At 40.8% G+C, this 25,630-nt stretch overlaps 4 protein-coding genes across 7 annotated transcripts in view; 2 read left to right on the top strand and 2 right to left on the bottom strand.

Annotated features, from left to right (window-relative positions):
* The window catches only part of LOC129817615 (serine/threonine-protein kinase D3-like), a 72,739-nt gene extending 67,769 nt beyond the window's left edge, over positions 1–4,970 (top strand). For both annotated transcript variants that reach the window (XM_055873045.1, XM_055873044.1), the window contains exons 16-19: positions 36–134; positions 409–676; positions 1,303–1,388; positions 1,590–4,970. In XM_055873045.1, the coding sequence (XP_055729020.1) occupies positions 36–134; positions 409–676; positions 1,303–1,388; positions 1,590–1,763 (627 nt within the window). In that variant the 3' untranslated portion in view covers positions 1,764–4,970. The remainder of the gene's footprint in view (positions 1–35; positions 135–408; positions 677–1,302; positions 1,389–1,589) is intronic.
* A 708-nt stretch (positions 4,971–5,678) lies between these two features.
* ndufaf7 (NADH:ubiquinone oxidoreductase complex assembly factor 7) lies at positions 5,679–17,243 on the bottom strand. 2 transcript variants are annotated; one of them, XM_055873046.1, is made up of 10 exons: positions 16,736–17,243; positions 16,475–16,638; positions 14,676–14,756; positions 14,393–14,503; positions 13,838–14,051; positions 9,254–9,312; positions 9,004–9,117; positions 7,888–8,031; positions 7,071–7,244; positions 5,679–6,821 (listed from the first exon to the last, which is right to left on the bottom strand). In XM_055873046.1, the coding sequence occupies exons 1-10, from the start codon at positions 16,803–16,805 to the stop codon at positions 6,582–6,584; spliced, it is 1,371 nt and encodes a 456-aa protein (XP_055729021.1). In that variant the 5' UTR covers positions 16,806–17,243; the 3' UTR covers positions 5,679–6,581. The 2 variants fall into 2 exon arrangements, with proteins under 2 accessions (XP_055729021.1, XP_055729022.1); XM_055873047.1 differs by having other exon boundaries at positions 17,111–17,187.
* Positions 17,222–23,434, top strand: LOC129817617 (CCAAT/enhancer-binding protein zeta-like). 2 transcript variants are annotated; one of them, XM_055873049.1, is made up of 9 exons: positions 17,222–17,584; positions 19,295–19,381; positions 19,586–19,652; positions 19,941–20,107; positions 20,256–20,282; positions 20,401–20,487; positions 20,583–20,642; positions 20,795–20,840; positions 22,615–23,434. In XM_055873049.1, exons 2-7 carry the CDS (start codon positions 19,363–19,365, stop codon positions 20,636–20,638), a joined length of 423 nt encoding a protein of 140 aa, XP_055729024.1. In that variant the 5' UTR covers positions 17,222–17,584; positions 19,295–19,362; the 3' UTR covers positions 20,639–20,642; positions 20,795–20,840; positions 22,615–23,434. The 2 variants fall into 2 exon arrangements, with proteins under 2 accessions (XP_055729024.1, XP_055729023.1); XM_055873048.1 differs by lacking the exons at positions 17,222–17,584; positions 19,295–19,381 and having other exon boundaries at positions 19,389–19,652.
* Positions 20,931–23,853, bottom strand: LOC129817618 (protein CEBPZOS-like). Its single transcript, XM_055873050.1, has 5 exons — positions 23,760–23,853; positions 23,436–23,553; positions 23,298–23,342; positions 22,817–22,898; positions 20,931–22,679 (listed from the first exon to the last, which is right to left on the bottom strand). The coding sequence occupies exons 2-4, from the start codon at positions 23,551–23,553 to the stop codon at positions 22,819–22,821; spliced, it is 243 nt and encodes an 80-aa protein (XP_055729025.1). The 5' UTR covers positions 23,760–23,853; the 3' UTR covers positions 20,931–22,679; positions 22,817–22,818.
* Between the last annotated feature and the right edge of the window lie 1,777 nt (positions 23,854–25,630).

The raw sequence follows: 25,630 nt of genomic DNA, 5'->3' as shown, positions 1-25,630 counted from the left end.
GAAGTAAGTCACCCCATGTGCTTCCTGACCCGCAGATCCTAGTGGCTCTGAGGCACCTCCATTTTAAGAACATTGTCCACTGTGACCTGAAGCCTGAGAATGTGCTGCTGGCCTCAGCGGAGCCCTTCCCTCAGGTGAGTGCATGAGCTATCCACCACAACATGATGCAATGGAAACACTGATTCTGTTACTATGTTCCATTTACGTAAGTCTGTGGTCCACCACAACAAGCTAACTGAAGTACTAACTCATTATGCTAATGCTTTATTTAACCAGGTTGTTATTGGAAAAGAGAACTTGTTATCAATCACTTATAATTACTTTGCTAACTAAATAATAGAAAATGGAACTTACCCATAAGGAATGACAGCTCAGTGATGGCCTTGGTTCCAATGTGTGTTCCTATAGGTGAAGCTATGTGACTTCGGCTTCGCTCGCATCATTGGCGAGAAGTCGTTCAGGCGCTCTGTGGTCGGCACACCCGCCTACCTGGCACCCGAGGTCCTACGCAGTAAAGGTTACAACCGTTCCCTGGACATGTGGTCGGTAGGTGTGATCGTTTACGTCAGCCTCAGTGGGACCTTCCCCTTCAATGAGGACGAGGACATCAACGACCAGATCCAGAACGCTGCCTTCATGTACCCTTCCAACCCCTGGAAGGACATCTCTGGAGAGGGTAAGAGAAGTGCATGCACCCCAAATGGCACCCTATATTTTGATCAGGGCCCATATGTATAGTAGGGAATAGGGTGCCATTTTGGATGTAGCCTGTGTGGGTCGACCTGTAGATCATCTATTTACCTATCTCCCGAGTGGTGCAGCGGTCTAAGGCACTGCATCTCAGTGCAAGAGGTGTCACTACAGTCCCTGGTTTGAATCCAGGCTGTATCACATCCGGCCGTGATTGGGAGTCCCATAGGGCGGCGCACAATTGGCCCAGCGTTGTCCGGGTTTGGCCGGGGTAGGGCGTCATTGTAAATAAGAATTTGTTCTTAACTGACTTGCTTAGTTAAATAAAGATAACATTTGCTGTGGTTTTACCAGTGGTCTTCACCTCTCAGGGTGTGTCCCCTTCAATCTTCCACCTCAGAAAAAGAGGCCTACTGCTCATCTTTGAAATGTCTTTGGGACTTTGAGACTGAGAACAGCAGAATAGTTTTGTAGTCCTAATTGACTCAACCTAGAGGTAGCCATGTATTTCATTCTAGTCTGGAGTGGCCAGAGTAGAGGGATGGATGGAAATGTAGATATCACTTGTTTCTGATGTCAATGTTGTTCATGTTGGTCCATCCATACCCACAGCCACAGACCTGATCAACAACCTCCTCCAGGTGAAGATGAGGAAGCGTTACAGTGTGGACAAGTCTCTCAGTCACCCCTGGCTTCAGGTAACACACCTGCACAGTGACTACTTTGTCACACTACGTTCATCACATCATTAAATGCAGCACATGTCTATGATGTTCAGTTCACTCTGCTATGGAAATAGAACTTACTCCCTCTAAGGATCTATGAAAGTCCTCCTGTACTTCTCCTTGCAGTTTAGTAATGACAATAGACTCCTCCTACACTTCCCTTCCATCCTCCAGGACTATCAGACGTGGCTGGACCTGCGAGAGTTTGAGACACGCAGAGGGGAGCGCTACATCACCCACGAGAGCGACGACGCCCGCTGGGAGGAGCACGCCGACGAGCGGAGCCTGCATTATCCCAAGCACTTCATCATGGCGCCCAACCTGGATGACATGGAAGAGGACCCCTAGTGGCTGGGAGGACTACCTGCAGGCTGCACGTTTCAGGAGTTCACAGGGCATCCTGGGACTCGGAGACCCATGGCTGGTGCTTGGGTCCCTGGAACCTGCTACTGCTGGCTGAGACTATAAGCTTAAACAGGGGGAGATGCATGTACCCTATATGTATGTGCATAAAGGTGTCATTGTGCATTACCACATGGAACAGACAGGAGTTGCTGCAGTGGACAGGCAGATGTGTGGTGGTACAGTAGCATGACATGGGAACACATTCGTGGTGTTGGAAGGAAAGGCGTGACGATCGAGATCGAGAATCTTCAGGTTGTTTGGTTTTCATCACATTCCAGAGACCCTACGTATGTGGATTCTCTCTTCACTGACTGTTCTCTACAAGCCATAATATACAGCCCTCATTCAACTCTGGACCTAGATGCCAGTTCCACTGCATTTTTTCATTCTTCCCCTCTAATCAGGGACTGATTTAGACCTGGGACACCAGGTGGGTGCAATTAATTATCAGGTAGAACAGTGAACCAGCAGGCTCCGGACCTCGTAGGGTAAAAGTTGAATACCTCTGATATACAGTCTGTCTCATGAGCCTGAAAGACGAACCCTAAGTGGTTGGTTAGTTGGGGAATCCCTCAGCAACAGTAATAAACATTTGCACTGCCATTCAACCCAGAAAAATGGCTACAATAAAAGAAATCCAAGAGACATTTCAGCTTTTCAGCTTCTATAGCATATTTTTCTAATGTTGTTAGTTTATCATGTGTATTTGAAATCTCACGACTACATTGAATTGTTAATTTACTATGAGTGCTATTTTTTGAAAACATTTATTTCCAATGGTTTCATGTAAGGCTGTTGAACTCAAAAACATTCAAAATATGCTAATGTTTTGAATATATATTGAAAATATTTTGCTTATTCGATGGGATGTTTTTGCAATATTTGTTAACACGTTGTAATCTCTGGCTCCCTTATTGGATGCCTTGAATGAAGTTGTGAACCAATCAGCAGCTGCTACACACAGTCTTAACCCCCCTTTAGAAACTGGCCTGAGAAAAAAAATCCAGCAAAAATGAATACCGGTCTAACCAAAGCCTGAGAAATCTTCCCATAGAAATAATTACATTTTTTATGATTCTACCTTTATTTTTGTATGGAATTCTGGATGTCAATTGAATGGAGTAGAGTGCGAAGTGTCACAAAAACATTGATAGGACCAAGCCTAGGGAATTTTAGATGTTAATTCTCTGCTCGCAGCCATAGCTTACAAATGTTATTTTTTTTTCAATGAAGATAGTTGAGAAATGTTTTTTTTATTCAAGAACTGATGTGACCTTCTCGGAGCGCTGCCTTATTTATTTTCCTTCTCTTTCATTACATGTGTGGTGTTGTGTTTTTACGGATGATTGACTGGATTCACACACAATGCCAGAACTGCTGCTGCTCCCGGTGAGGGAGCTGCAAGGCCAAGCAGTTCGGCAAATTCACACAGGATTTATCCCAAATGGCACCCTACTCCCTATATAGAGCACTACTTCTGACCAAAGCTGTGGTCAAAACCTGTGCACTATATAGGGAATAGGGTGCCATTTGGGATGCTGACAAAGTCTGATCAGTGACAGTGACAAAGCATGGTAGGATAAAAAGACCGCAACGGATAAATGGACTGAGTACTCTGTAATATGTCAAACAAGCCAACATGTAATATGTCAAACAAGCCAACATGTAATATGTCAAACAAGCCAACATGTAATATGTCAAACAAGCCAACAGCGGATAATTGGACTGAGTACTCTGTACTATGTCAAACAAGCCAACAGCGGATAAATGGACTGAGTACTCTGTAATATGTCAAACAAGCCAACCGCGGATAAATGGACTGAGTACTCTGTAATATGTCAAACAAGCCAACCGCGGATAAATGGACTGAGTACTCTGTAATATGTCAAACAAGCCAACATGTAATATGTCAAACAAGCCAACAGCAGATAAATGGACTGAGTACTCTGTAATATGTCAAACAAGCCAACATGTAATATGTCAAACAAGCCAACATGTAATATGTCAAACAAGCCAACATGTAATATGTCAAACAAGCCAACAGCGGATAATTGGACTGAGTACTCTGTACTATGTCAAACAAGCCAACAGCGGATAAATGGACTGAGTACTCTGTAATATGTCAAACAAGCCAACCGCGGATAAATGGACTGAGTACTCTGTAATATGTCAAACAAGCCAACATGTAATATGTCAAACAAGCCAACATGTAATATGTCAAACAAGCCAACAGCAGATAAATGGACTGAGTACTCTGTAATATGTCAAACAAGCCAACAGCGGATAAATGGACTGAGTACTCTGTAATATGTCAAACAAGCCAACATGTACTATGTCAAACAAGCCAACATGTACTATGTCAAACAAGCCAACAGCGGATAAATGGACTGAGTACGCTGTAATATGTCAAACAAGCCAACATGTACTATGTCAAACAAGCCAACATGTAATATGCCAAACAAGCCAACAGCGGATAAATGGACCGACTACTCTGTAATATGTCAAACAAGCCAACATGTTGGTTGAAGAGAGAAATCCATCATTTGTGTGTGTGTCACATTTTGGCTTTGTTTGGTGTTTCTCCATCCCAAAACATGGGTACGTCCGTTTAAATGATGACCTCACAGCTTGTCCATGCTAATAGCGGTTGATAACATACAAACACATTCTAAATAAAACAGAACGTTTGACACTACTGGCTGACACCAATGGAACCAAGTGCAGTCATATGCAGGATACTAACCCAGTTACATATTCATGACAATACAGAATACAATGAATGCATTCATTTCATTTGTAGTATCAAATTACTGACATTTTGTGTGCAGGGAAAAACATGATTGTTGTTTTATGAAAACACCAAATGACTCAATTGAAATTTCAATATGTTGTCTTCACACTCCCTATTTTGGTATTAGTCTATTTTCAGTCTCAATCCAGCCCTTTGGATTGTGAAACAATGTTGTGGTGTGATGTTTGCCATACTGTATGTTCAGTACAAAGCACACGTAGAAGGGTGATGACTTAAACCTGAGATTCATTTAGTCTGTGTTGCCACTGGATTGGCAGATGTCAATGTTTTCTATATTTCAATATTCACATATCTAATAATAAATAAATGCCTCGGACAGTACCGTAGAGAATTTACTACTTATTTCATTTGCAGCTCGTGTCCCCTTGGTTTTATTCATCAGATTATATTGCGGTGTTCCAGACAAAGGAACATATTCTACCTTTATGTAAGAGAACTCATGGAAACTACAGTGAATCATTATCTGCGTAAGACAGGCCATACAACATAACACACAAATGCATCCTATTATAGTGAAATTTTAAAAACGAGCAAGTATTCTTGATCATTTAATTGGTCGAGGGACTGAGGGAACTATGGGACCCTATTCCCTATGTAGTGCACGACTTTTGATCAGGGCCCTATATGGGGAATATGGTACCATTTGGGAGACAACCAACAGAGTCAGAAAAACTGGGGTAAAGAGCTCTCTTTATGTCTCTAATCTGTGTAGTTAAATCCAACTGTCACAGTGCCAGTGTAGCCTGCCACATTACATTGTGCCATATGTTAGATGAACAGCCGTTTGTGGCTGGGGAAGAAAATAAATGGCTAACTACTGCTGTGTAACGATAGCACCATATGTTGAGGCCTATAGAAAATGCTTCCTACCGCTCTACAAGTTTGAGCAGGAAAACATTTCTGTTGTCTTTCTAACAAATCTTTCAAAATGTAAATATGCTGATACACTGGATTAATACCAGAATATTTTCAGTCTTAATCATATGAAAATACTTAGCGCAGTATGTGGTTCCAAGACAAAGAGATCGATAATATACACCAGGAAATGTTTTGTAATGACTTTTAATCATTCAGTCGTTAATATGATATGACTCTTTAATATGATAGCTTCATGTTAGGGTCGCTCAGTTTTTTGGGCTGGTTATTATGGCTACGGTAATCGGCCTGTGTAATAGTATCCTTTAATTGCTACTGGGGCAGTGAGGGAGAGCCTGTCAGAGCAAAACACAGCATGCTGTGAGTGGCTGACTGTGTCCCAAATGACACCCTATTGCCTATGTAGTGCACAACTTTTGACCCAGGCCCATAGGGCTCTGTTCAAAAGTAGTGCACTATATAGGGAATAGGATGCATTTGGGATGCATTCGCTATCTACTAACTCCACATTCACCAGATTGCTTCAAGATGTGGAGACAGCCAGGCACCACGTGGCCAGGGGCCATTAATGGTTTACTATAGCTTCAAACACTGTGACCTTGAGTGACGTTCTGACTGATCAAAGTGACATTGTCTACCACTTGGAATTATATGTTGGCCTAATGAACATGATAGAGAAAGATGGCAGCCACCATCTTCCCTCAGTGAGGCAAGGTGCATAATTCTTAGGATTTTATCAGCACTTCAGTTCTACTTTTTAAACCAAACTCACACCCCAGTCAGACCAAACCCTATTGCTTCCGCGGGTCTTGTGTATATAGTCCTGTGTGGCTCAGTTGGTAGAGCATGGCGCTTGCAATGCCAGGGTTGTGGGTTTGATTCCCACAGGGGACTCGTAAGAAAAAAAGTATGAAAATGTATGAACTCATTATTCTAAGTTGCTCTGGATAAGAACGTCTTCTAAATTACAAAAATCTAAAATGTATAATCAAGGTATAGTGCAACTTTTAAGTGAGTTGACACACAGCCTCCGCAGTGCAGAGGAACCCATGGTGAGTCTCTGTGTTCGTTCTTTACGAAAGGCCAAGCTCACTGAAGCCAGCCACAGGCAGGGGCGCTGGGCCCTTCTTGGGAACTGGGGCCATCTTCTTACCCCCCTTGGCCTGCTCAGGCTCGGGTCTGGTGAGGCGACTGTGATTGAGCATGGTGAAGAACTGGAACCTCTCGCCCATCTTCAAGGGGTTGGTCAGCATGTCATAGCCCTGGATCAACTGGGCCCTTGTGGACGGGTCTGCACAGTTCCTCAGCAGCACCTGAAGACACAACATTGCACAACATTGCAATTAGACAAAGATAATTGAGTGGAGGGCAAAGTAAAAGTAAAATCCCAAGTTATCTTGAAAGCCCCGATTGGCAGTTGAAAACCACGAGCGTCCACTTAACTTAATGCTTTGACAGAAACTGATACAAGCGGATTGTTATGATTGTTTATATAGTGGTCACCTTTGCCCCATGTATAAAGAAGTGGAACAGAAAAGTGTGCTCACAGGGTTCCTACTCACTTGTAAGCGTGTATCGATTCCCATATTTTTCAGGAAGTCTTTCTGAGAGACAGGGCCCATGCAGGCCACCGTAGCTCCAGCCATCCTCCTCAGGTAACTGTAGTCCACGTCAGCAGTCAGGTCAGCAGAGCCGGGCGAGGCTAGGACATCATGGAGCTTATGACCTTTAAAACCCTGGGGGTGGGGGACAGGTGGTGTTCTGGTGTTATGACAGAAATGGTAGACATGACTACTACTAACTACTACAGTTCATTATTTGTGTATCGTTACATTTTCATTTGATTTAATTCATTAGTTGTTAAAAAATTACATTGATCTGAAATAATTCCCTTTTTTTATACCAAATCAGGTCTCTCCTCACATGAGCAACGATTGATAACATTTTCATCTAGTTACATAAATGTGAGCCTGCCTGAAACATGGCTGCCTTGTTAACAGATGGAATTCTGTGATTCCCTGTCTTTTGAAGGAGGGGGTCACTTGCTTGAACCTCTCCCCCTCTTTTCATCACACACATCAGTGAGTCCCAGAGCCAGGGAGCCAGGCAGGGAGAGCCCACCCCTCTTAATAGGGGCCAGATGGGGCTGGGTTAGGGTGTAGCCCCAGGAACAGGACTGGAGGGTAGTTGACCCTGATTTCCATGTGCCACCAGCAAAGGGCAAGAGGGGCATGTCGGCTTCCTGCATCTGTTTCCTTGTAGCTGAGGCTCACTCGGCTAATCACTTTACCACACACACACAGCCACTCACACACACACACAGACCGTATTAAAACCTTACTGATAAATGGGCCACGTTGGAGACAAGATGACACTCACTCTGAACGTGTCCGTCTTGGTCCCGTCGTGCCCGTAGTCAGCAATCAGTGCAGCACCCCCATCCTCCGCGATCCGATTGGCTAGGCGCTGGACGATGACCCCTCCCTCCGGGCAGACCTCCACGTGCCGTCTCTTTTCATCTGCCTAGGAGGTGAGGGGTTTCAGAACAAAAACAAGAGTGGCTCTGCTTACCTGTCTGGGTGAAGCAGGGGCCTGAGCACACACATCAGCAATCATACATGACTTTGCTTCCAATTCATCTCCACTTAGCAGCACTGGCTCTAAGCCCCAAGGCATCACAAAACCAGGAGGGTATAGGTTTGGTGGGTTAGTAAAGATCCAAATGGCACCCTATTCCCTATATAGTGCACTACTTTGGATCAGAGCCCCATTGGGCCTGGTTAAAAGTAGTGCACTATAAAGGGAATAGGGTGCGATTTGGGAAATACTCTTAGACTATCAGGGAACACATGTTGGGACATCTATGGGGGGAAAAAAGACTAAAGTGGAGTATTAAAACCTATAGGCCTGTCTACTTGAAATGGAAAACCCCATTAGACCACAGAGATGACAGAGCAACAGATAAGATTATGTAGGACTTTTAACTGGCGAGCAGAGAGAACAGCATTTACAAACTCTACTACAGTATGTGGAACCCGGGATACACAGACAGTCAGGCAGGGGCAGCAGCCATTAGCCAGGATTTAAAACCAGTAAGGGGGTTTCAACCAAGTTCACTCATGATGTAAGGCTTTGGCACGCTGTTCAAAGCCCCTGCACTCTTCCAGTGAGGCCAGATCAAATAGGTTGGTACTGTATTTACTGCAGAAACACTGGTAATAAAAACCAGATGCTGCACAGACGTTCAGACTTTTAAGGAAAAAGGAGTTTGTCAAGCAATTTGACTGTGTTTGTGTCAATGTTAGCTTTAGCAAAGATATAACTGTTTTCAATCTAGGAGACATCCATTCACATTGAACATCAGCGATAGCTACATTTTGATAATCCGATAAAATGCTTAAAATCAATCTTTCAACTGATACATACAAACATGATAAGATTTTTTTCTTTGTTTTTAAAGATGGTCTGAGTTAAGCATCAACACGCAGCACTCACCTGTATGAGTTGAGTAGAGGCCAGAGTGGGAGCTGGCACTATGACAAGCCTCAGCTTGCCTGGCTCATCTGGGTCAATATCCACCATCACCTCCCTCCAGCCCTTCTCTGTTCCCTGGGCCCACATCACAATCAATGCACAACACAATGCAATGGATCAAATGGTAATTACAATACATTTTTCTCAATTCTTTGTGATCGGCTATCAAGATCTATCTGTATAATCAAAACAGCTGGTGAAGAAAATGTACCTGGAACATGTGGATGGGTAAGGCATCAAAGAACTCATGAGCGAGGTAGATGCTGAAGCCTGTTTGAAATAAAAAATTACAACAAATAGGACTAATAGTAGATAGAATAAAAACTGTACCAGAGGCAAAGAATAAGTTAGGAAAAACAAAAAGAAATGGAGGAACTTATTCAAGAAAGATCAAGTGTAATATATTATAAAAAATAAAGCAAACTGGATGGAACATGTGGAAAAATGCACCAGTTTTTATTTTTAAATCTTCAACATAAAAATGCTACCAAAAAGAATTTACTGAAACTTGTGACAAATGATGGAGTCACCCATGATTCAAAAGATGTTTTGAAAGAGGAAGCAAAGTATTTTAAGCACATGTTTTCATTTCAGTCTCCTCCATCTTCACTAACCGATGTTAACTGTAAGGATTTTCGTTTCTATTAATGATGTAAAATTAACAGCTGTACAGAAAGACTCATGTGAAGGCCAAATCACAGAGGAGGAACTTCTTGATGCAATTAAAGCCTTTAAGTCTGAGAAAACTCCAGGGTTGGATGGCATTCGAGTGGAGGTATACCAAATATTTTTTGATATACTCAGAGGACCGTTATTAGCATGTTTTAACCACTCCTACAAAAATCGTAGATTATCAGATACTCAACAAGAAGGTGTGTTTTCATTATTACTGAAACAGGATCCAAGTGGTAAATAAAAATATACAGTCCATTTAAAAAATTGGAGGCACCTTACACTTTAGTGTTGTAATGCAAAATTTTTTGCAAAATGCATAGCGCATAGAATTAAAAAAGGTATTGTCAGATATTATTCATCCTAATCAGACAGGTTTTTTACATGGACGATACATTGGAGATAATATAAGACAAGTACTGGAAACAATAGAACACTATGAAAAATCTGGGAAACCAGGCCTGGTATTCATAGCTGACTTTGAAAAGGCTTTTGATAAAGTACGACTGGAATATATATATAAATGCCTGGAATATTTATCTTATATCTCTTATAAAAAAGGTTAAAAGGTATGTATAGTAACCCTAGGTGTAAAATAGTAAGTAACGGCTACTTCTCTGAAAGTATTAGACTGTCAAGACGAGTAAAACAAGGTTGTACACTATCTCCATATCTATTTATTATGGCCATCAAAATGTTATCTATTACAATCAGATCCAACAATCTCAAGAGGTTAGAAATCAAGGGCTTAAAAACAAAGTTGTCATTGTATGCTGATTCATGCTTTCTTTTAAATCCACTATTTGGATCCCTCCATAGCCTCAGAGGATCTAGATACTTTGTCTAACCTCTCTGGATTACAACCAAATTATGATAAGTGTACTATATTATGTATTGGATCACAATTTTCTTTTACTTTTACATTACCGTGTAGTTTACCAATAAACTGGTCTGTCGGTGATGTGGACAAAATCGTATACATATCCCCAAAAAATGAAATTATCTTACAACAATACATTTTAATAGAAAGTTAGCAAAAATATATAATATTTTGCTACCGTGGAAAGGAAAATACCTGTCTATTTGTGGAAAAATCCCCCTGATTAACTCTTAAGTCATATCGCAGTTTACTAATTTACCTATGGTTTTGCCTACACCTATCGACCTGTTTTCTAAATTATATGAGCAAAAGATATTCTATTTTATTTGTAAAAGCAAGCCAGACAAATTTAAAATGGGCCTATTTATATAATGAATATGAATTCGGAGGGCAGAAATTATAAAATATTAAAGTATTAGACATTTTACTAGTCATCAGTCATACAAGAGTAATATTTCAATCCAAACTGTTTCTCTAGCAGGTTCAAGAACGGGCTTTTTCCCTTTATTCAGATTACAACCTCTCACTTTCGGTTATTTGAAAATGAAATAATCTCCCAAATATCGCTATTTTTAAAACAAGTAATAGAAAATTGGTTGCAATTTCAGTTTAATCCACCAGAAAAGATAGAACAAATATTGTTGTTAAACTCAAATACACTAACTGATGAAAAAAAAACAATATTTTACCCCCAAAAATAAATAAACAGGTATAATCTTTCTAAAGGATATAAATAGGACTGGTGGAGTTGTGTCAAATCTAACAAAAATACAGTTGAAGTCGGAAGTTTACATACACCTTAGCCAAATACATTAAAACTAAGTTTTTCACAATTCCTGACATTTAATCAGAGTAAAAAATCCCTGTCTTAGGTCACTTAGGATCACCACTTTATTTTAAGGATGTGAAATGTCAGAGTAATAGCAGAGAGAATGATTTATTTCAGCTTTAATTTCTTTCATCACATTCCCACTGGATCAAAAGTTTACATACACTCAATTAGTATTTGGTAGCGTTGCCTTTAAATGATTTAACTTGGGTCAAATATTTCGGGTAGCCTTCCATTAGCTTCCGCAATTAATTGGGTAAATTTTGGCCCATTCCTACTGACAGAGGTGGTGTAACTGAGTGAGGTTTGTAGGCCTCCTTGCAGGCACATGCAAGCAAGTATGCTTGGGGTCATTGTCCATTTGGAAGACCCATTTGTGACCAAGCTTTAACTTCCTGACTGATGTCTTGAGATGTTGCTTCAATATATCCACATAATTTTCCTCCTCATGATGCCATCTATTTTGTGAAGTGCACCAGTCCCTCCTGCAGCAAAGCACCCCCACAACATGATGCTGCCACCCCCGTGCTTCACAGTTGGGATGGTGTTCTTCGGCTTGCAAGCATCCCCCTTTTCCCTCCAAACATAATAATGATCATTATGGCCAAACAGTTCTATTTTTGTTTCATCAGACCAGAGGACATTTCTCCAAAAAGCATGATCTTTGTCCCCATGTGCAGTTGCAATCCGTAGTCTGGCTTTTTTATGGCGGTTTTGGAGCAGTAGCTTCTCCCTTGCTGAGCGGCCTTTCAGGTTATGTCGATATAGGACTCGTTTTCCTGTGGATATAGATACTTTTGTATCGGTTTCCTCCAGCATCTTCACAAGGTCATTTGCTGTTGTTCTGGGATTGATTTGCACGTTTTGCACCAAAGTACATTAATCTCTAGGAGACAGAACACGTCTCCTTCCTGAGCGGTATGACGGCTGCGTGGTCCCATGGTGTTTATACTTGCGTACTGTTTTTTGTACAGATGAACGTGGTACCTTCAGACGTTTGGAAATTGCTCCCAAGGATGAACCAGACTTGTGAAGGTCTACAATTTTTTTTCTGAGGTCTTGGCTGATTTCTTTTGATTATACCCATGATGTCAAGCAAAGAGGCACTGAGTTTGACGGTAGGCATTGAAATACATCCACAGGTACACCTCCAATTGACTCAAATTATGTAAATTATCTTATCAGAAGCTTCTAAATCCATGGCAATATTTTCTGGAATTTCCCAAGCTGTTTAAAGGCACAGTCAACTTAGTGTATGTAAACTTCTGACCCACTGGAATTGTGATACAGAGAATTAAAAGTGAAATAATCTGTCTGTAAACAATTGTTGGAAAAATTACTTGTGTCATGCACAAAGTAGATGTCCTAACCGACTTGCCAAAACTATAGTTTTTTAACAAGAAATTTGTGGAGGTGTTGAAAAACTAGTTTTAATGACTCGAAGATAAGTGTATGTAAACTTCTGACTTCAACTGTATATGGAAATGTTTGCAAAATGTTGGGAAGAGATTTCTGATGTACCGATTCCATGGCACATTGTTTTGCATATCAGTTCATAAACAATGCGGAATTCAAAACTCAGAATTTTTCAACTTAAATTATTATAAAAAATGATTGGAACCAATAGAATGTTATATATTGTGGGGATACAACCATCCCAGTTCTGCAGATTTTCCTGTGAAAAGACAATATCATTAGATTATTTGTTTTGGTACTGTCCATATGTAGCTTGTTATTGGTTGCAGGTCCAGGAATGGTTAAAGAAGTGGAGCTAACTCTGCAGATAGCACTACTGGGTGATTTGAAAAGTCATAGTCAATCGATCAATAATAAAATTCTACTTTTAGCAAAAAAAGTTAATACACTGCTCAAAAAAATAAAGGGAACACTTAAACAACACAATGTAACTCCAAGTCAGAGTGAAGGAAAAGCAGCCAACAAGTGCTTAGCATATGTGGGAACTCCATCAAGACTGTTGGAAAAGCATTCCAGGTGAAGCTGGTTGAGAGAATGCCAAGAGTTTTCAAAGCTGTCATGAAGGCAAAGGATGGCTACTTTGAAGAATCTAAAATAAAAAAATGATATTGATTTGTTTAACACTTTTTTGGTTACTACATGATTATATGTGTTATTTCATAGTTTTGATGTTTTTACTATTATTCTACAATGTAGAAAAGAGTAAAAAAAAAAAAAAAAAAACCCTGGAATGAGTAGGTGTCTGCAAACTTTTGACTGGTACTATATATATAGATTTACAAAAATATATATGGTGGATTGGAAATTATACAATTACATTGATGGAATCTACAATCTATATGCACTATTAAAGCTGATCTACCAACTTAAAGATTTTTAATAATAATACCCCCCCCCCCCCCCCCCAAAAAAAAAAAAAACGAATTCTAGATTATTACCTCTGGGGACATCATCCAGGTTGCGGTACCAGGAGATGGGGAGGCCTGTGGTGGTGGTCCCCTGGCGGTACACAGGCTCATCCTCACTGGCCGACACCTGGCTCTGGTATCCTGTTAGACACTGGGCCTGGACCTGGCTCAGCTTAGGACTCACCTCCACCAGGTGCACTGAGACTGCAGCCCCACCCAGGGCCCCACGCAGCTGACTGAACACCTGAACAACACAGACACAGAGAGACAGACATACAGACAAACAGAGAGAGACAAACAGACAGGGTGTAGTTTAGTTCCTTGGATCCTGGATTCTGTGTCACTGGTCTGAGTTTAAATGTCCTGATAAAATCCATCCATGATGAGGTTCAGGACAGGTTGTGACTGTCCAAAATCACGAGAAATGTTTTGATGAAGAAAAAAAAACATTTCAAAATATAGCAAGCAAAATGTGGAAATGGCTCCCTCCACTGATCTTAGATTGAACTGACATGTATAGTGTGTACACATGCAACATTTTTGCCATTTAGTAAGATTTAGCAGCACTGGACTGGACATACATACCCTGAGAATGTCATTGGCTAAGGAGCCTCTTCCTGGTCCAAACTCCACTAACTGGAAGTGACTGGGCTTCCCTGCTCCCATCCACTCACTCAAACACCAGATCCCGAGCAACTACAGGCAGAGAAGGGAGAAGCTCAAACCATTATCATCACTCAGGGCATTGGGATTGGAACAACATCAAGAGACTAGAACATTAAGAGACTGTTGATTGTGTATATGCATACTTATCTACTACACAACAATACATACATGTATTAAAATGTTGTTCTAGATAAATGCTTACCTCCCCAAAGATCTGACTAATTTCTGGTGCTGTGATGAAATCTCCATCTGGCCCAAGCATATCATTCTGCACATAATATCCCTGGAACATGAAATAGACCACTTCATCTCTGAAGCAAACATTTCTATAGAGTAATAGCATAGTCTGACGGGTTTCTTCACTACAGTTGAAGTCGGAAGTTTACATACACCTTAGCCAAATACATTAAAACTCAGTTTTTCACAATTCCTGACATTTAATCAGAGTAAAAATTCCCTGTCTTAGGTCACTTAGGATCACCACATTATTTTAAGGATGTGAAATGTCAGAGTAATAGTAGAGAGAATTATTTATTTTAGCTTTAATTTCTTTCATCACATTCCCACTGGGTCAGAAGTTTACATACACTCAATTAGTATTTGGAAGCATTGCCTTTAAATTGTTTAACTTGGGTCAAACGTTTCGGGTAGCTTTCCACAAGGTTCCCACAATAAGTTGGGTGAATTTTGGCCCATTCCTACTGACAGAGCTGGCGTAACTGAGTCAGGTTTGTAGGCCTCCTTGCTCGCACATGCTTTTTCAGTTCTGCCCACACATTTTCTATAGGATTGAGGTCAGGGCTTTGTGATGGCCACTCCAATACCTTGACTTTGTTGTCCTTAAGCCATTTTGCCCCAACTTTGTAAGTATGCTTGGGGTCATTTGGAAGACCCATTTGCGACCAAGCTTTAACTTCCTGACTGATGTCTTGAGATGTTGCTTCAATATATCCACATAATTGTCCATCCTCATGATGCCATCTATTTTGTGAAGTGCACCAGTCCCTCCAGCAGCAAAGCAACCCCACGCTTCACGGTTGGGATGGTGTTCTTCGGCTTGCAAGCTTCCCTCTTTTCACTCCAAACATAACGATGGTCATTATGGCCAAACAGTTCTATTTTTGTTTCATCAAACCAGAGGATATTTCTCCAAAAAGTACGATCTATGTCCCCATGTGCAGTTGCAAATCGTAGTCTGGCTTTTTTATGGCAGTTTTGGAGCAGTGGACTCTTCCTTGCTGAGCGGCCTTTCAGGTTATGTCGATATAGGACTTGTTTTACTGTAGATAAAGATACTTTTGTACCCGTTTCCTCCAGCATCTTCACAAGGTCATTTGCTGTTGTTCTGGGATTGATTTGCACTTTTTGCACCAAAGTACATTCATATCTAGGAGGCAGAACGCGTCTCCTTCCTGAGCGATATGACGGCTGCGTGGTCCCATGGTGTTTATACTTGCGTACTATTGTTTGTACAGATGAACGTGGAACCTTCAGGTGTTTGGAAATTGCTCCCAAGGATGAAGCAGACTTGTGGAGTTCTGCTCATTTTTTTCTGAGGTCTTGGCTGATTTCTTTTGATTTTCTAATGATGTCAAGCAAAGAGGCCCTGAGTTTGAAGGTAGGCCTTGAAATACATCCACAGGTACACATCCAATTGACTCAGATTATGTCAATTAGTCTATCAGAAGCTTCTAAAGCCATGACATAATTTTCTGGAATTTTCCAAGCTGTTTAAAGGCACAGTCAACTTAGTGTATGTAAACTTCTGACCCACTGGAATTGTGATAGATTATTTCACTTATTATTCACTCTGTCTATAAACAATTGTTGGAAAAATTACTTGTGTCACGCACATAGTAGATGTCCTAACCGACTTGCCAAAACTATAATTTGTTAACAACAAATGTGTGGAGTGGTTGAAAAACGAGTTTTAATGATTCCAACCTAAGTGTATCTAAACTTCTGACTTCAACTGTATGTGTGTGTGTAACTAGTAGTTACCGTGACTGGGTTGGTAAGAACCTCTCTCATGTACTCTGCCACGGAGATAGGACCTGTGGCTTTGATCTTGGAGGTTAGGTGTCTGAACATCGAGTTTCCTGGCATTGGTTTCTCTGCTGAACTGCTTGAGAAACGTTGGCTCTGTGCTACGCTCCATGATCTAACTATAGAGTAGAAGACGTAAACAATAGAGCATATTAAATATCATTCGCTTAACTATTTGACGGCCAGACATAGACTAAATAGAAAAATTGCCCTTACCAAATAATGGTGGTGAACAAGGGCAGACAAGGACTCTGCTTAATCCCTGCAGTGCTCGAACAGTCCTCATTGAGACAGCAAGCTAACTACAATAGTCAATAGTCAAACAATTCCCTACTGTAACTGTACTTCCACAGAAATTGTCATCAAGTCTGACTTTCACAGCAGGTGCTCGTGTTATCAAGTTAGCTAGCTATCTAACGTAGATCGATAGCTGCACATGTAGCATGAGAGAGGCAACGAAAAGCACAAACTCGTTTCATAAATACAGTAACATGTTAAACTCTAGTTCATCTTTATATGAATGACTTTGGCAGATAATGTATTAATTACTCAAAGAACTCATTGGACATCTACAACAAACTAGGTACCTACGTTTGTGTGCAAGTACATCCGCCTTCTTACGGCAACAACAATTATGATTGGACAATTAACTAGTCGTGTAGTTGTAACAAAGCTTTTGATTGGATCATATTGACTTGTGAACTTTGAACTTTAGGTCAAACTGTCCTGTTTGATACATACACATCCAAATAGAAATCGGACATTTCTTACGAATATAAGCATGCCGTTTTAGATTAAAATAGCCAATATTGTTCTGAAGTTTTACTGAGTATAGACATCACAAGGATTTTCTTTCAACAGACGGCAGTTACCGTACATTGTTCTTCCAGGTCTTGTCGTATTTCTACATGCTGCTGTCAGCATGGTACCGAAAGCAAAACAAATTATGTTAATGTGAAGGACGAGTTTGAAAATGACAACGACGAAGGAGATGATGATGATGAAGAAAAAAATAATGGTGACGAATTTAATTTGGACGAGGTTTTGCGTTTGGGTGGAACCCGAGTAAGTATCTGAGGCTAGCAGCCAACTAACGTTACCAAATGAACCTCCTGCTAACCTTAGCAGTAAACCACAACTGCGACTTCTAAATCAAATCAAATTTTATTGATCACATACACATACCTGGCTAGCAGATGTTATTGCGAGTGTAGCGAAATGCCTATGCTTCTAAATCGGACAGTGCAGTAGTATCTAACAGGTAATATCTAACAATTCCACAACAAAACCTAATATCTAACAAATTCCACAACAAAACGTAATACACACAATCTAGTAAAGGTATGGGATGAGAATATATAAGTATAAAATAAGGATGAGCAGTGACAGAGCAGCTAAGATGCAATAAATAGTAAATAATAGATAGTGAAGGATACAGTATATACATATGAGATGAGTAATGTGAGATATGTAAACATGATTAAAGTGGCATTCTTAAAGTGACTAGTGTTCCATTTATTAAAGTGGCCAATGATATCAAATCTGTACAGGTAGTGGCTCGGGTGGTTATTGTCCTTGATGATCTTTTTTGCCTTCCTGTCACATCGGGTGTTGTAGGTGTCCTGGAGGGCAGGTAGTTTGCTCCCGGTGATGCGTTGTGCAGACCACACCACCCTCTGGAGAGCCCTGCGGTTGTGGGTAGTGCAGTTGTTGTACCAAGCGGTGAAACAGCCCGACAGGATGCTCTCAATTGTGCACCTGTAAAAGTTAGTGAGGTTTTTGGTGACAAGCCACATTTTTATAGGTTTTATCGACGGTCCTCCTCCTGAGTAACAACGGTTTTATAGACGTCCTCCTCCTGAGTAACACTGGTTTTATAGACGGTCCTCCTCCTGAGTAACACTGGTTTTATAGACGGGCCTCCTGAGTAATAATGGTTTTATAGACGGGCCTCCTCCTGAGTAACACTGGTTTTATAGACGGGCCTCCTCCTGAGTAATAATGGTTTTATAGACGGGCCTCCTCCTGAGTAATAATGGTTTTATAGACGGGCCTCCTCCTGAGTAACACTGGTTTTATAGACGGTCCTCCTCCTGAGTAACACTGGTTTTATAGACGGGCCTCCTCCTGAGTAATAATGGTTTTATAGACGGGCCTCCTCCTGAGTAACACTGGTTTTATAGACGGGCCTCCTCCTGAGTAATAATGGTTTTATAGACGGGCCTCCTGAGTAATAATGGTTTTATAGACGGGCCTCCTCCTGAGTAATAATGGTTTTATAGACGGTCCTCCTCCTGAGTAACACTGGTTTTATAGACGGTCCTCCTCCTGAGTAACACTGGTTTTATAGACGGGCCTCCTCCTGAGTAACACTGGTTTTATAGACGGTCCTCCTCCTGAGTAATAATGGTTTTATAGACGGTCCTCCTCCCGAGTAACACTGGTTTTATAGACGGTCCTCCTCCTGAGTAACACTGGTTTTATAGACGGTCCTCCTCCTGAGTAACAATGGTTTTATAGACGGTCCTCCTCCTGAGTAACAACGGTTTTATAGACGGTCCTCCTCCTGAGTAACACTGGTTTTATAGACGGTCCTCCTCCTGAGTAACACTGGTTTTATAGACGTCCTCCTCCTGAGTAACAATGGTTTTATAGACGGTCCTTTACGAATAAGGCAGCAAAGAAAATGATGCCCCTTGAATCTGAGGTTTGAGTGATTCAAGTTCTGGACTGTCATCAAATACCCAATTTTTCCCTGTGTGTTTCCCACGCTAGGTTCTTCAAGAAACGAGAGGCGGAAAAGGCGCTGCATCGGCCACGAGGTGATAGCGAGAGTGTGGAGGATGTTTGAGAAGCTGCTCGGTAAGCTCAAAGACTCTGCCCACAGTCACCAATAGAACATGTATTTTTATTGTTTGAAATGCAGGAAATGGGCCACTGTCAGACTAGAGGTTCAGACTCTGCTCTGGGTTGCTTTTCACCCTCAGCTCAAGGACTCTGAAATGTTATTGGTCAATCTATATCAGACTTCAGACTCATCTTTGGTTTTCTTCTCACCCTATCCAGATACATACGAGGGTGACAGTTATTTCACAGACTTGCCAGTTGATGAAACAGACCTGGACTTTGCAGGGTAAGTACAAGTTTAACATAGCTTTGCATTGATAACACCAAGTGATTCATTTGTACACCTATGTGGTACCGTGTGGCTCAGTTGGTTGAGCATGGCGCTTGCAACCCCATGGTTGTGGGTTTGATTCCGACAGGGGACCAGTACTTTTTGTTTGTTTATGCACTCCCTACTGTAAGTTGCTCTGGATAAGTGTGTCTGCTTAAATGACTAAAATGTAAAAATGCATCAAACATTGCATTGAAATGGTTTCCAATTATATATCTAACAGTTTGTGTGTGTGTGGTGCAGCAATATCAAGATGAAATCTAAGAAGGGGAAGAAGGGTGGAGAGGATGACTCTGATTCAGACCTGGATGATGTGTCCCTAGGCAGTTTGGATGAGGAGGACTTTGGAGATGAACTGGGGGAGGAGGGAGGGGCCTTCATGGACAGCATTGGGGAGGATGATGAGGAAGGTATGTCACAATTTCTCTCCTTCCTCACATTTCTACTGGTTCACTTCCCTTCACTATTTTGAAATGACTGGTTTAATAATATGGTAGAAACTCCCACGAGCCTATACCTCCACTACAGGTTCACACTTGACTCTAATTTGTCTTTCAGTTCCAGAACTTGATGATGATAACGCTGGTAAGCAGATTGACTTAAATTAACTTCAAAATTCATTTCAAAAGGGCATCCTTAATTGTGAATGTTATTAATGTATAAAAAGGTTGATTCTTATCAAATATATTGGCTTCCCTTCAAGATTCAGATGAGATGGAGGTTCCACACATAAGGCCAGGTTCTAAAATGAGGAAGGCATCAGAGGATCTTGACTTCAGTGGTTCTTTAGGTTAGTAGCTGGGCCTCTGTTTGTACTGTTCAACTGGTCCGAATCTCATTCAGGAGTGTAGAATCTTATCTGACATGTTCATTCTTTCATTGTAGGTTCCAAACCAGGGAAGAAAAGGAAAGGGGGACACAGCCATGTTTGCATCTGCTGAAGAGGTGAGATGGTCATGCCTGTCATATTTCCCACAATGTTAAGTTGGTGTGCTGATGTCTATCCGTTTGTTTAAGAGTTTGTTTATTGTATGAAACTAAATGTTCTTTTTTTTTCACCATTTGGGTATATGTTGGATGAAAATGCTGGTTCTAAGTTTGGCAACATCGGCATGAATGCTATGGCCAACAAAGACAAAGCAGGTAAACCTTGGCTTCAATACAGGCAATCAACCTATTGAATAGAATTTCTATTGTGTGCCACCTAACAGGAAAAAAACAGACACGGGCCAATTCATATAAATTACTTTACTCAGTTGGCTAGATACTAGTGGAAAACCACAGTATATCCCCCATGGAGAGAGCCAGTATCTACACAGCAGTTTAGAGCACACCAGGGATGCACATTTAGGGCAATTTTGTTGATTAACCAACCAAACCAACCCTCATTAACTGGTCAACAAAGTGTTACATTTTTTCTAGACAGTAAAATGACGTGACCAATAGAAAATACTATGCACGCATACAAGAAACTGACATTTTTCATTAAGCGCTTAATACAACAATAGCAAGTCTATTGTCTTCCAGTCAAAAGGCTATAGACTATTATTGAACATGCACCTGTTGTAATGAAGCAGATAATTAAAGTGTGATTTTCAGACATTTGTCAAAATGCAATTTGCCAGAAAATACCGCTCTAAACAACACACCTCTAATGCAAGGGGTTCCATATGAAACTCTCCTTTAAGAAACTTAAAGGGGGAATCTAATAGCAACAACTCGGACGGGCTGCTAATAGGGCTAGGATTGTGCCTTTGGCTTCTGGAGAACGAAAGAAAGTTGATATGAAACCAATAGAACAGAAATTCTGGGTAATTTTATAAAATAATTGCCTCCACATTTCTATGGTTAGATTTTGGCTACTTTGAAGGTAAGACCTTCCTCATTATTTGAAGTAAAGTAAAAGTTGTGGGTTTCAAACAATTACTACCTCAAGCTCACATGTAAAGTAATGAGTGACATGATAGCCTATGCGCTTTAATAATAAATAAACATGGCAGCTCTTTTTAATCGTGGCCATCAAAACCATTAACACACGATTACATTTAGAATTATTTGTTGCACAATGACTGGGCATACAAAAGCATGTTTCACTCCAGTACCAGCTTTTTGAGGACCTGCTCTTACGCTGTCTGACAGGTCATTCCACTCCTCAAACTAGGGTGTGTGCATGTGATAAATAAGATGCATGACGACTAATGAAAATACACACACGCCAATTTAATTCCACCAAATAATGCAGGTTAACCTATAGATTGATGAGCATGACCTGTCAAATGTATTTTCAGTGGCTAACCGATTAACCGCCAACGCCCTATAGCACACCCAGTCATACTCTACTAGTCCTTTTAAAGTTGCACAGAATAGACTATTCTCTCAAGCATGATGGCTCTAAAGCAGTGGTTCTCCATCCTGGTCCTGGGGACCCAAAGGGGTGCACATTTTAGTTTTTGCCTTAGCGCTACACACCTGTTTAAAATCGTAAACTCATCAGGCTTTGATTCTGGTGTGTAGTGCTAGGGCAAAAACAAATGTGCACCTCTTTGGGTCCCTAGGACCAGGATGGAGAACCACTGATCTAAAGGTAACCCTAAGATGATAACCACCGGGCACATTTCATATGGAGCAGGTTTTTGAATACAGAGGATGACCTAACTTTAGTAGAGGATGCAGTCTGTGGGTTTTGAATACAGAGGATGACCTAACTTTAGTAGAGGATGCAGTCTGTGGGTTTTGAATACAGAGGATGACCTAACTTTAGTAGAGGATGCAGTCTGTGGTTTTTGAATACAGAGGATGACCTAACTTTAGTAGAGGATGCAGTCTGTGGTTTTTGAATACAGAGGATGACCTAACTTTAGTAGAGGATGCAGTCTGTGGTTTTTGCTCAATGCTCTTCCGTCTTCTCTTCCTCCAGGTGTCAGGCAGCTCAAGTGGGAAGCCCAGAGAGACGACTGGGTCCGAGGCAGAGACGTCAAGACCCTACGGAAGAAGAAGGCCATGTTTAACAAGAAGAAACAGTTTGGCAAGCCCCAGTTTGGCAATCCAAAAAAAAAAAGACTTTCAAGAAGAAGTAATACTTTCTGGACCTAAGAAGACTTATGTTTGTGTTCACACACCTCTATGCCTTCTTGGACCAATCTTCAAGGTCTTTCTCTCGAATCCCATAAACTCCAGCATATTCGTTGGACTTGTAATAAACTGGAAAGAGAGTGATAGTGTCTCTCAGCCTTCAACACATTAAATCACATGCCCACTGTAGCAAAATGTTTTGCAACTGTTTCCACTAATGAATACACCGGTGTATTGCCTCAATCTAACCCTGTTGCCAGTTCCAGGTTGTACTGCCAATCATTGGAGAAACTACTAAATGCCTGTGAAATGATGTATTCTCTGTATAGCTATTTTAACTCTGTATTGTATTTTGTATAGGTTTATACAAGAAATACCAACAGTACATTAGGAGATGTCTGGTTTGCAGTAATTGTAACTGGGGGGAAAAAGGTGTAATAATTGGGGCTGATTTCATTGCTGTGCAGTTTGGAATTGAGGATAAATTCCTCCAGTTTGTGTATGTTTTGAACTGTCTACAGCCTTTACCTTCCAGGACAGAGGGAAGCATGTTGTTCATACTGTTCCTGAAATCTAAAAACAAAAAAAGAAAATGTTGTTACAAAGGTGTACATAGCCCAAGGTAGAGTCCATGACGTCCTTTCTATATAAAAATGTAAATAATACCTTGACTTGTGTTCATCTTGTAAAAAAGACCATAAGCACCTAGCACACCTGCCACTTCAAGTAGTACTACTCCTTTGAACAGTCTCTTTGCTAACGGTGCTAATGGTTTGGGGGCCATCTAGGAAAGACGGAGGCTTGGGTAAGGTTCACTTTCAATAGAGTCCGCAATGCATTCAATCTAAATTCGCAGACAGCTATTCATTTCAGCAGAGAAGGCGAGTACGCACTGTCAACTCAGACCTTTTAGTACAAATATCATAAAACATTAAATGCACGTTGTATTACAAATGAACTAGGTTATATTGGTATATGATACCAACCTACCTTACATGCTCTTGTATAATTTTACTTCCTGAGTGCAGTACGGAAACGCAGGTGAGACATTCAGGGCGGTATGAAAAGCATTTCTCCTAGCACTGCGCCCTGCTACTGAGAGAACTCACCACAAGGGGTCCCTGTACTCAAGATAACAGGCAGGGATAATATATCAATTTAATTTGATTCTTAAAATGAACATGAATGATTGGGGGGTTCAATTCAATTTACACAGAAAATACTGATGTAATATTTTGTCTGTTCCCATATCACCATCTTATTAAGTAAAAGGCTAATTTAAGAGCGGGGGGGGGGGGGGGGGGGGGGGGGGGGTGAAACGGGAGCATGAGCGAAAAAGACATCTCCATGTACATTTCTCAGGAGGAGAGAGGATCTTATTTTCACCGCAGATCTTCTTTCATAAGAAAGGTGAGAGACGACCTACAGGCAGCTGCACTCACAGATAGATTAATCTATATGCTTCTAAATATGAATGCCTTATGCGTTTATTATGTCTGTTTAGTATTATGCACTATTAAATTAAATGTTGGTCCCACTTTAAACAAAGTACAACTTATAAAGAAATGCTTTATATAGCATACATGAAGCCTTTATTAGCACTACATAAATGCTTCACAAATCATCTGTAGCTTATGTCAGACTCTATAAATGGTGTATAAAGAGTGACATTACATTTCCACTGTAGGATGAATTGCCAAATGTGACATAATACACTATGTACATGTAACTGCCAAAATAAAGGGAACACAATACAAAGTTTATTGAAAGCAGGTACTTCCACATAGGTGTGGTTTCTAATTAAGCAATTAACATTCCATCATGCTTAGAGTCATGTATAAAAATGCCCAGTTACCCATTATTTTGGCTACCATGCATGGCTAGAAAAAGAGATTTCTGTAACTTATTGAAAGAGCGGTCTCAAAGGAGCATAAGGGGTTTAAAGGGTGTGTGTGTCTCAGTCACTAGATCTAAGCCCAATTGAACATTTACGGGCGATTCTGGAGCGATGCGTGAGACAGTGTTTTCCACCATCAACAAAACACCAAATTAAATAATTTTTCATCAAAGAATGGTTTCACATCCCTCCGATATAGTTCCAGACGCTTGTAGAATCTATGCCAAGGTGCATTGAAGCTGTTCTGGCTCGTGGTGCCCAACGCCCTATTAAGACACTTTATGTTGGTGTTTCCTTTACTTTGGCAGTTATCTGTACATAGTGCATTATGTCACATTTGACAATGACATACGCTTATAAATTATTTGTGAAGCATTTCTGTAGTGCTTATGAAGCCTTTATGTATGCTATGTAAAGCCTTTATAAGTTGTACTTTGTTTAAAGTGGGACCAAAATGTTTAGAAGGCAATCTATTATCATACGGTCAAAGAATGCTTTGGTCTTGCTCATGTAGACAATATCAACATATAGACCGGTTGACCACCATTGAATAGGGCAGTTGTTACTTATAAGTATCTTTGACTTGACTTTGTCTGCAGGTGAGTCCTCCTCAGGACAAAAATGTAACCTGTTTTATAGACCAGTGGTCATGGGAATTGTATTTAAAATATACACCCAAAATGTGATTAAATAGTTTGCTAAATGTACGCTATTTAGTGTATTTTTTTGTTGCAGTGATCATAACTTTTTTTTTTACATAATGTTTCTGCCATTGTTTCCTATGACTGAAAAGAGCTTCTGGACATCAGAACAGCTGTCACTAATTTAAATTTGGACAAGGACTTCTACTTCAATGAGTCAGAGGAGAACAACATATTAATTACCGCGAAACAGTCCCAAATCCTGACAATCGAAGAAGGAGGGGACGGCGCTATAGAGGCCAGAGGGCGGGACACCTGACGAA

The sequence above is a fragment of the Salvelinus fontinalis genome, chromosome 20, assembly GCF_029448725.1.
Source record: "Salvelinus fontinalis isolate EN_2023a chromosome 20, ASM2944872v1, whole genome shotgun sequence".
NCBI classification, from domain to species: Eukaryota; Metazoa; Chordata; class Actinopteri; order Salmoniformes; family Salmonidae; genus Salvelinus; species Salvelinus fontinalis.
This window is presented reverse-complemented; position numbering and strand designations above follow the sequence as displayed.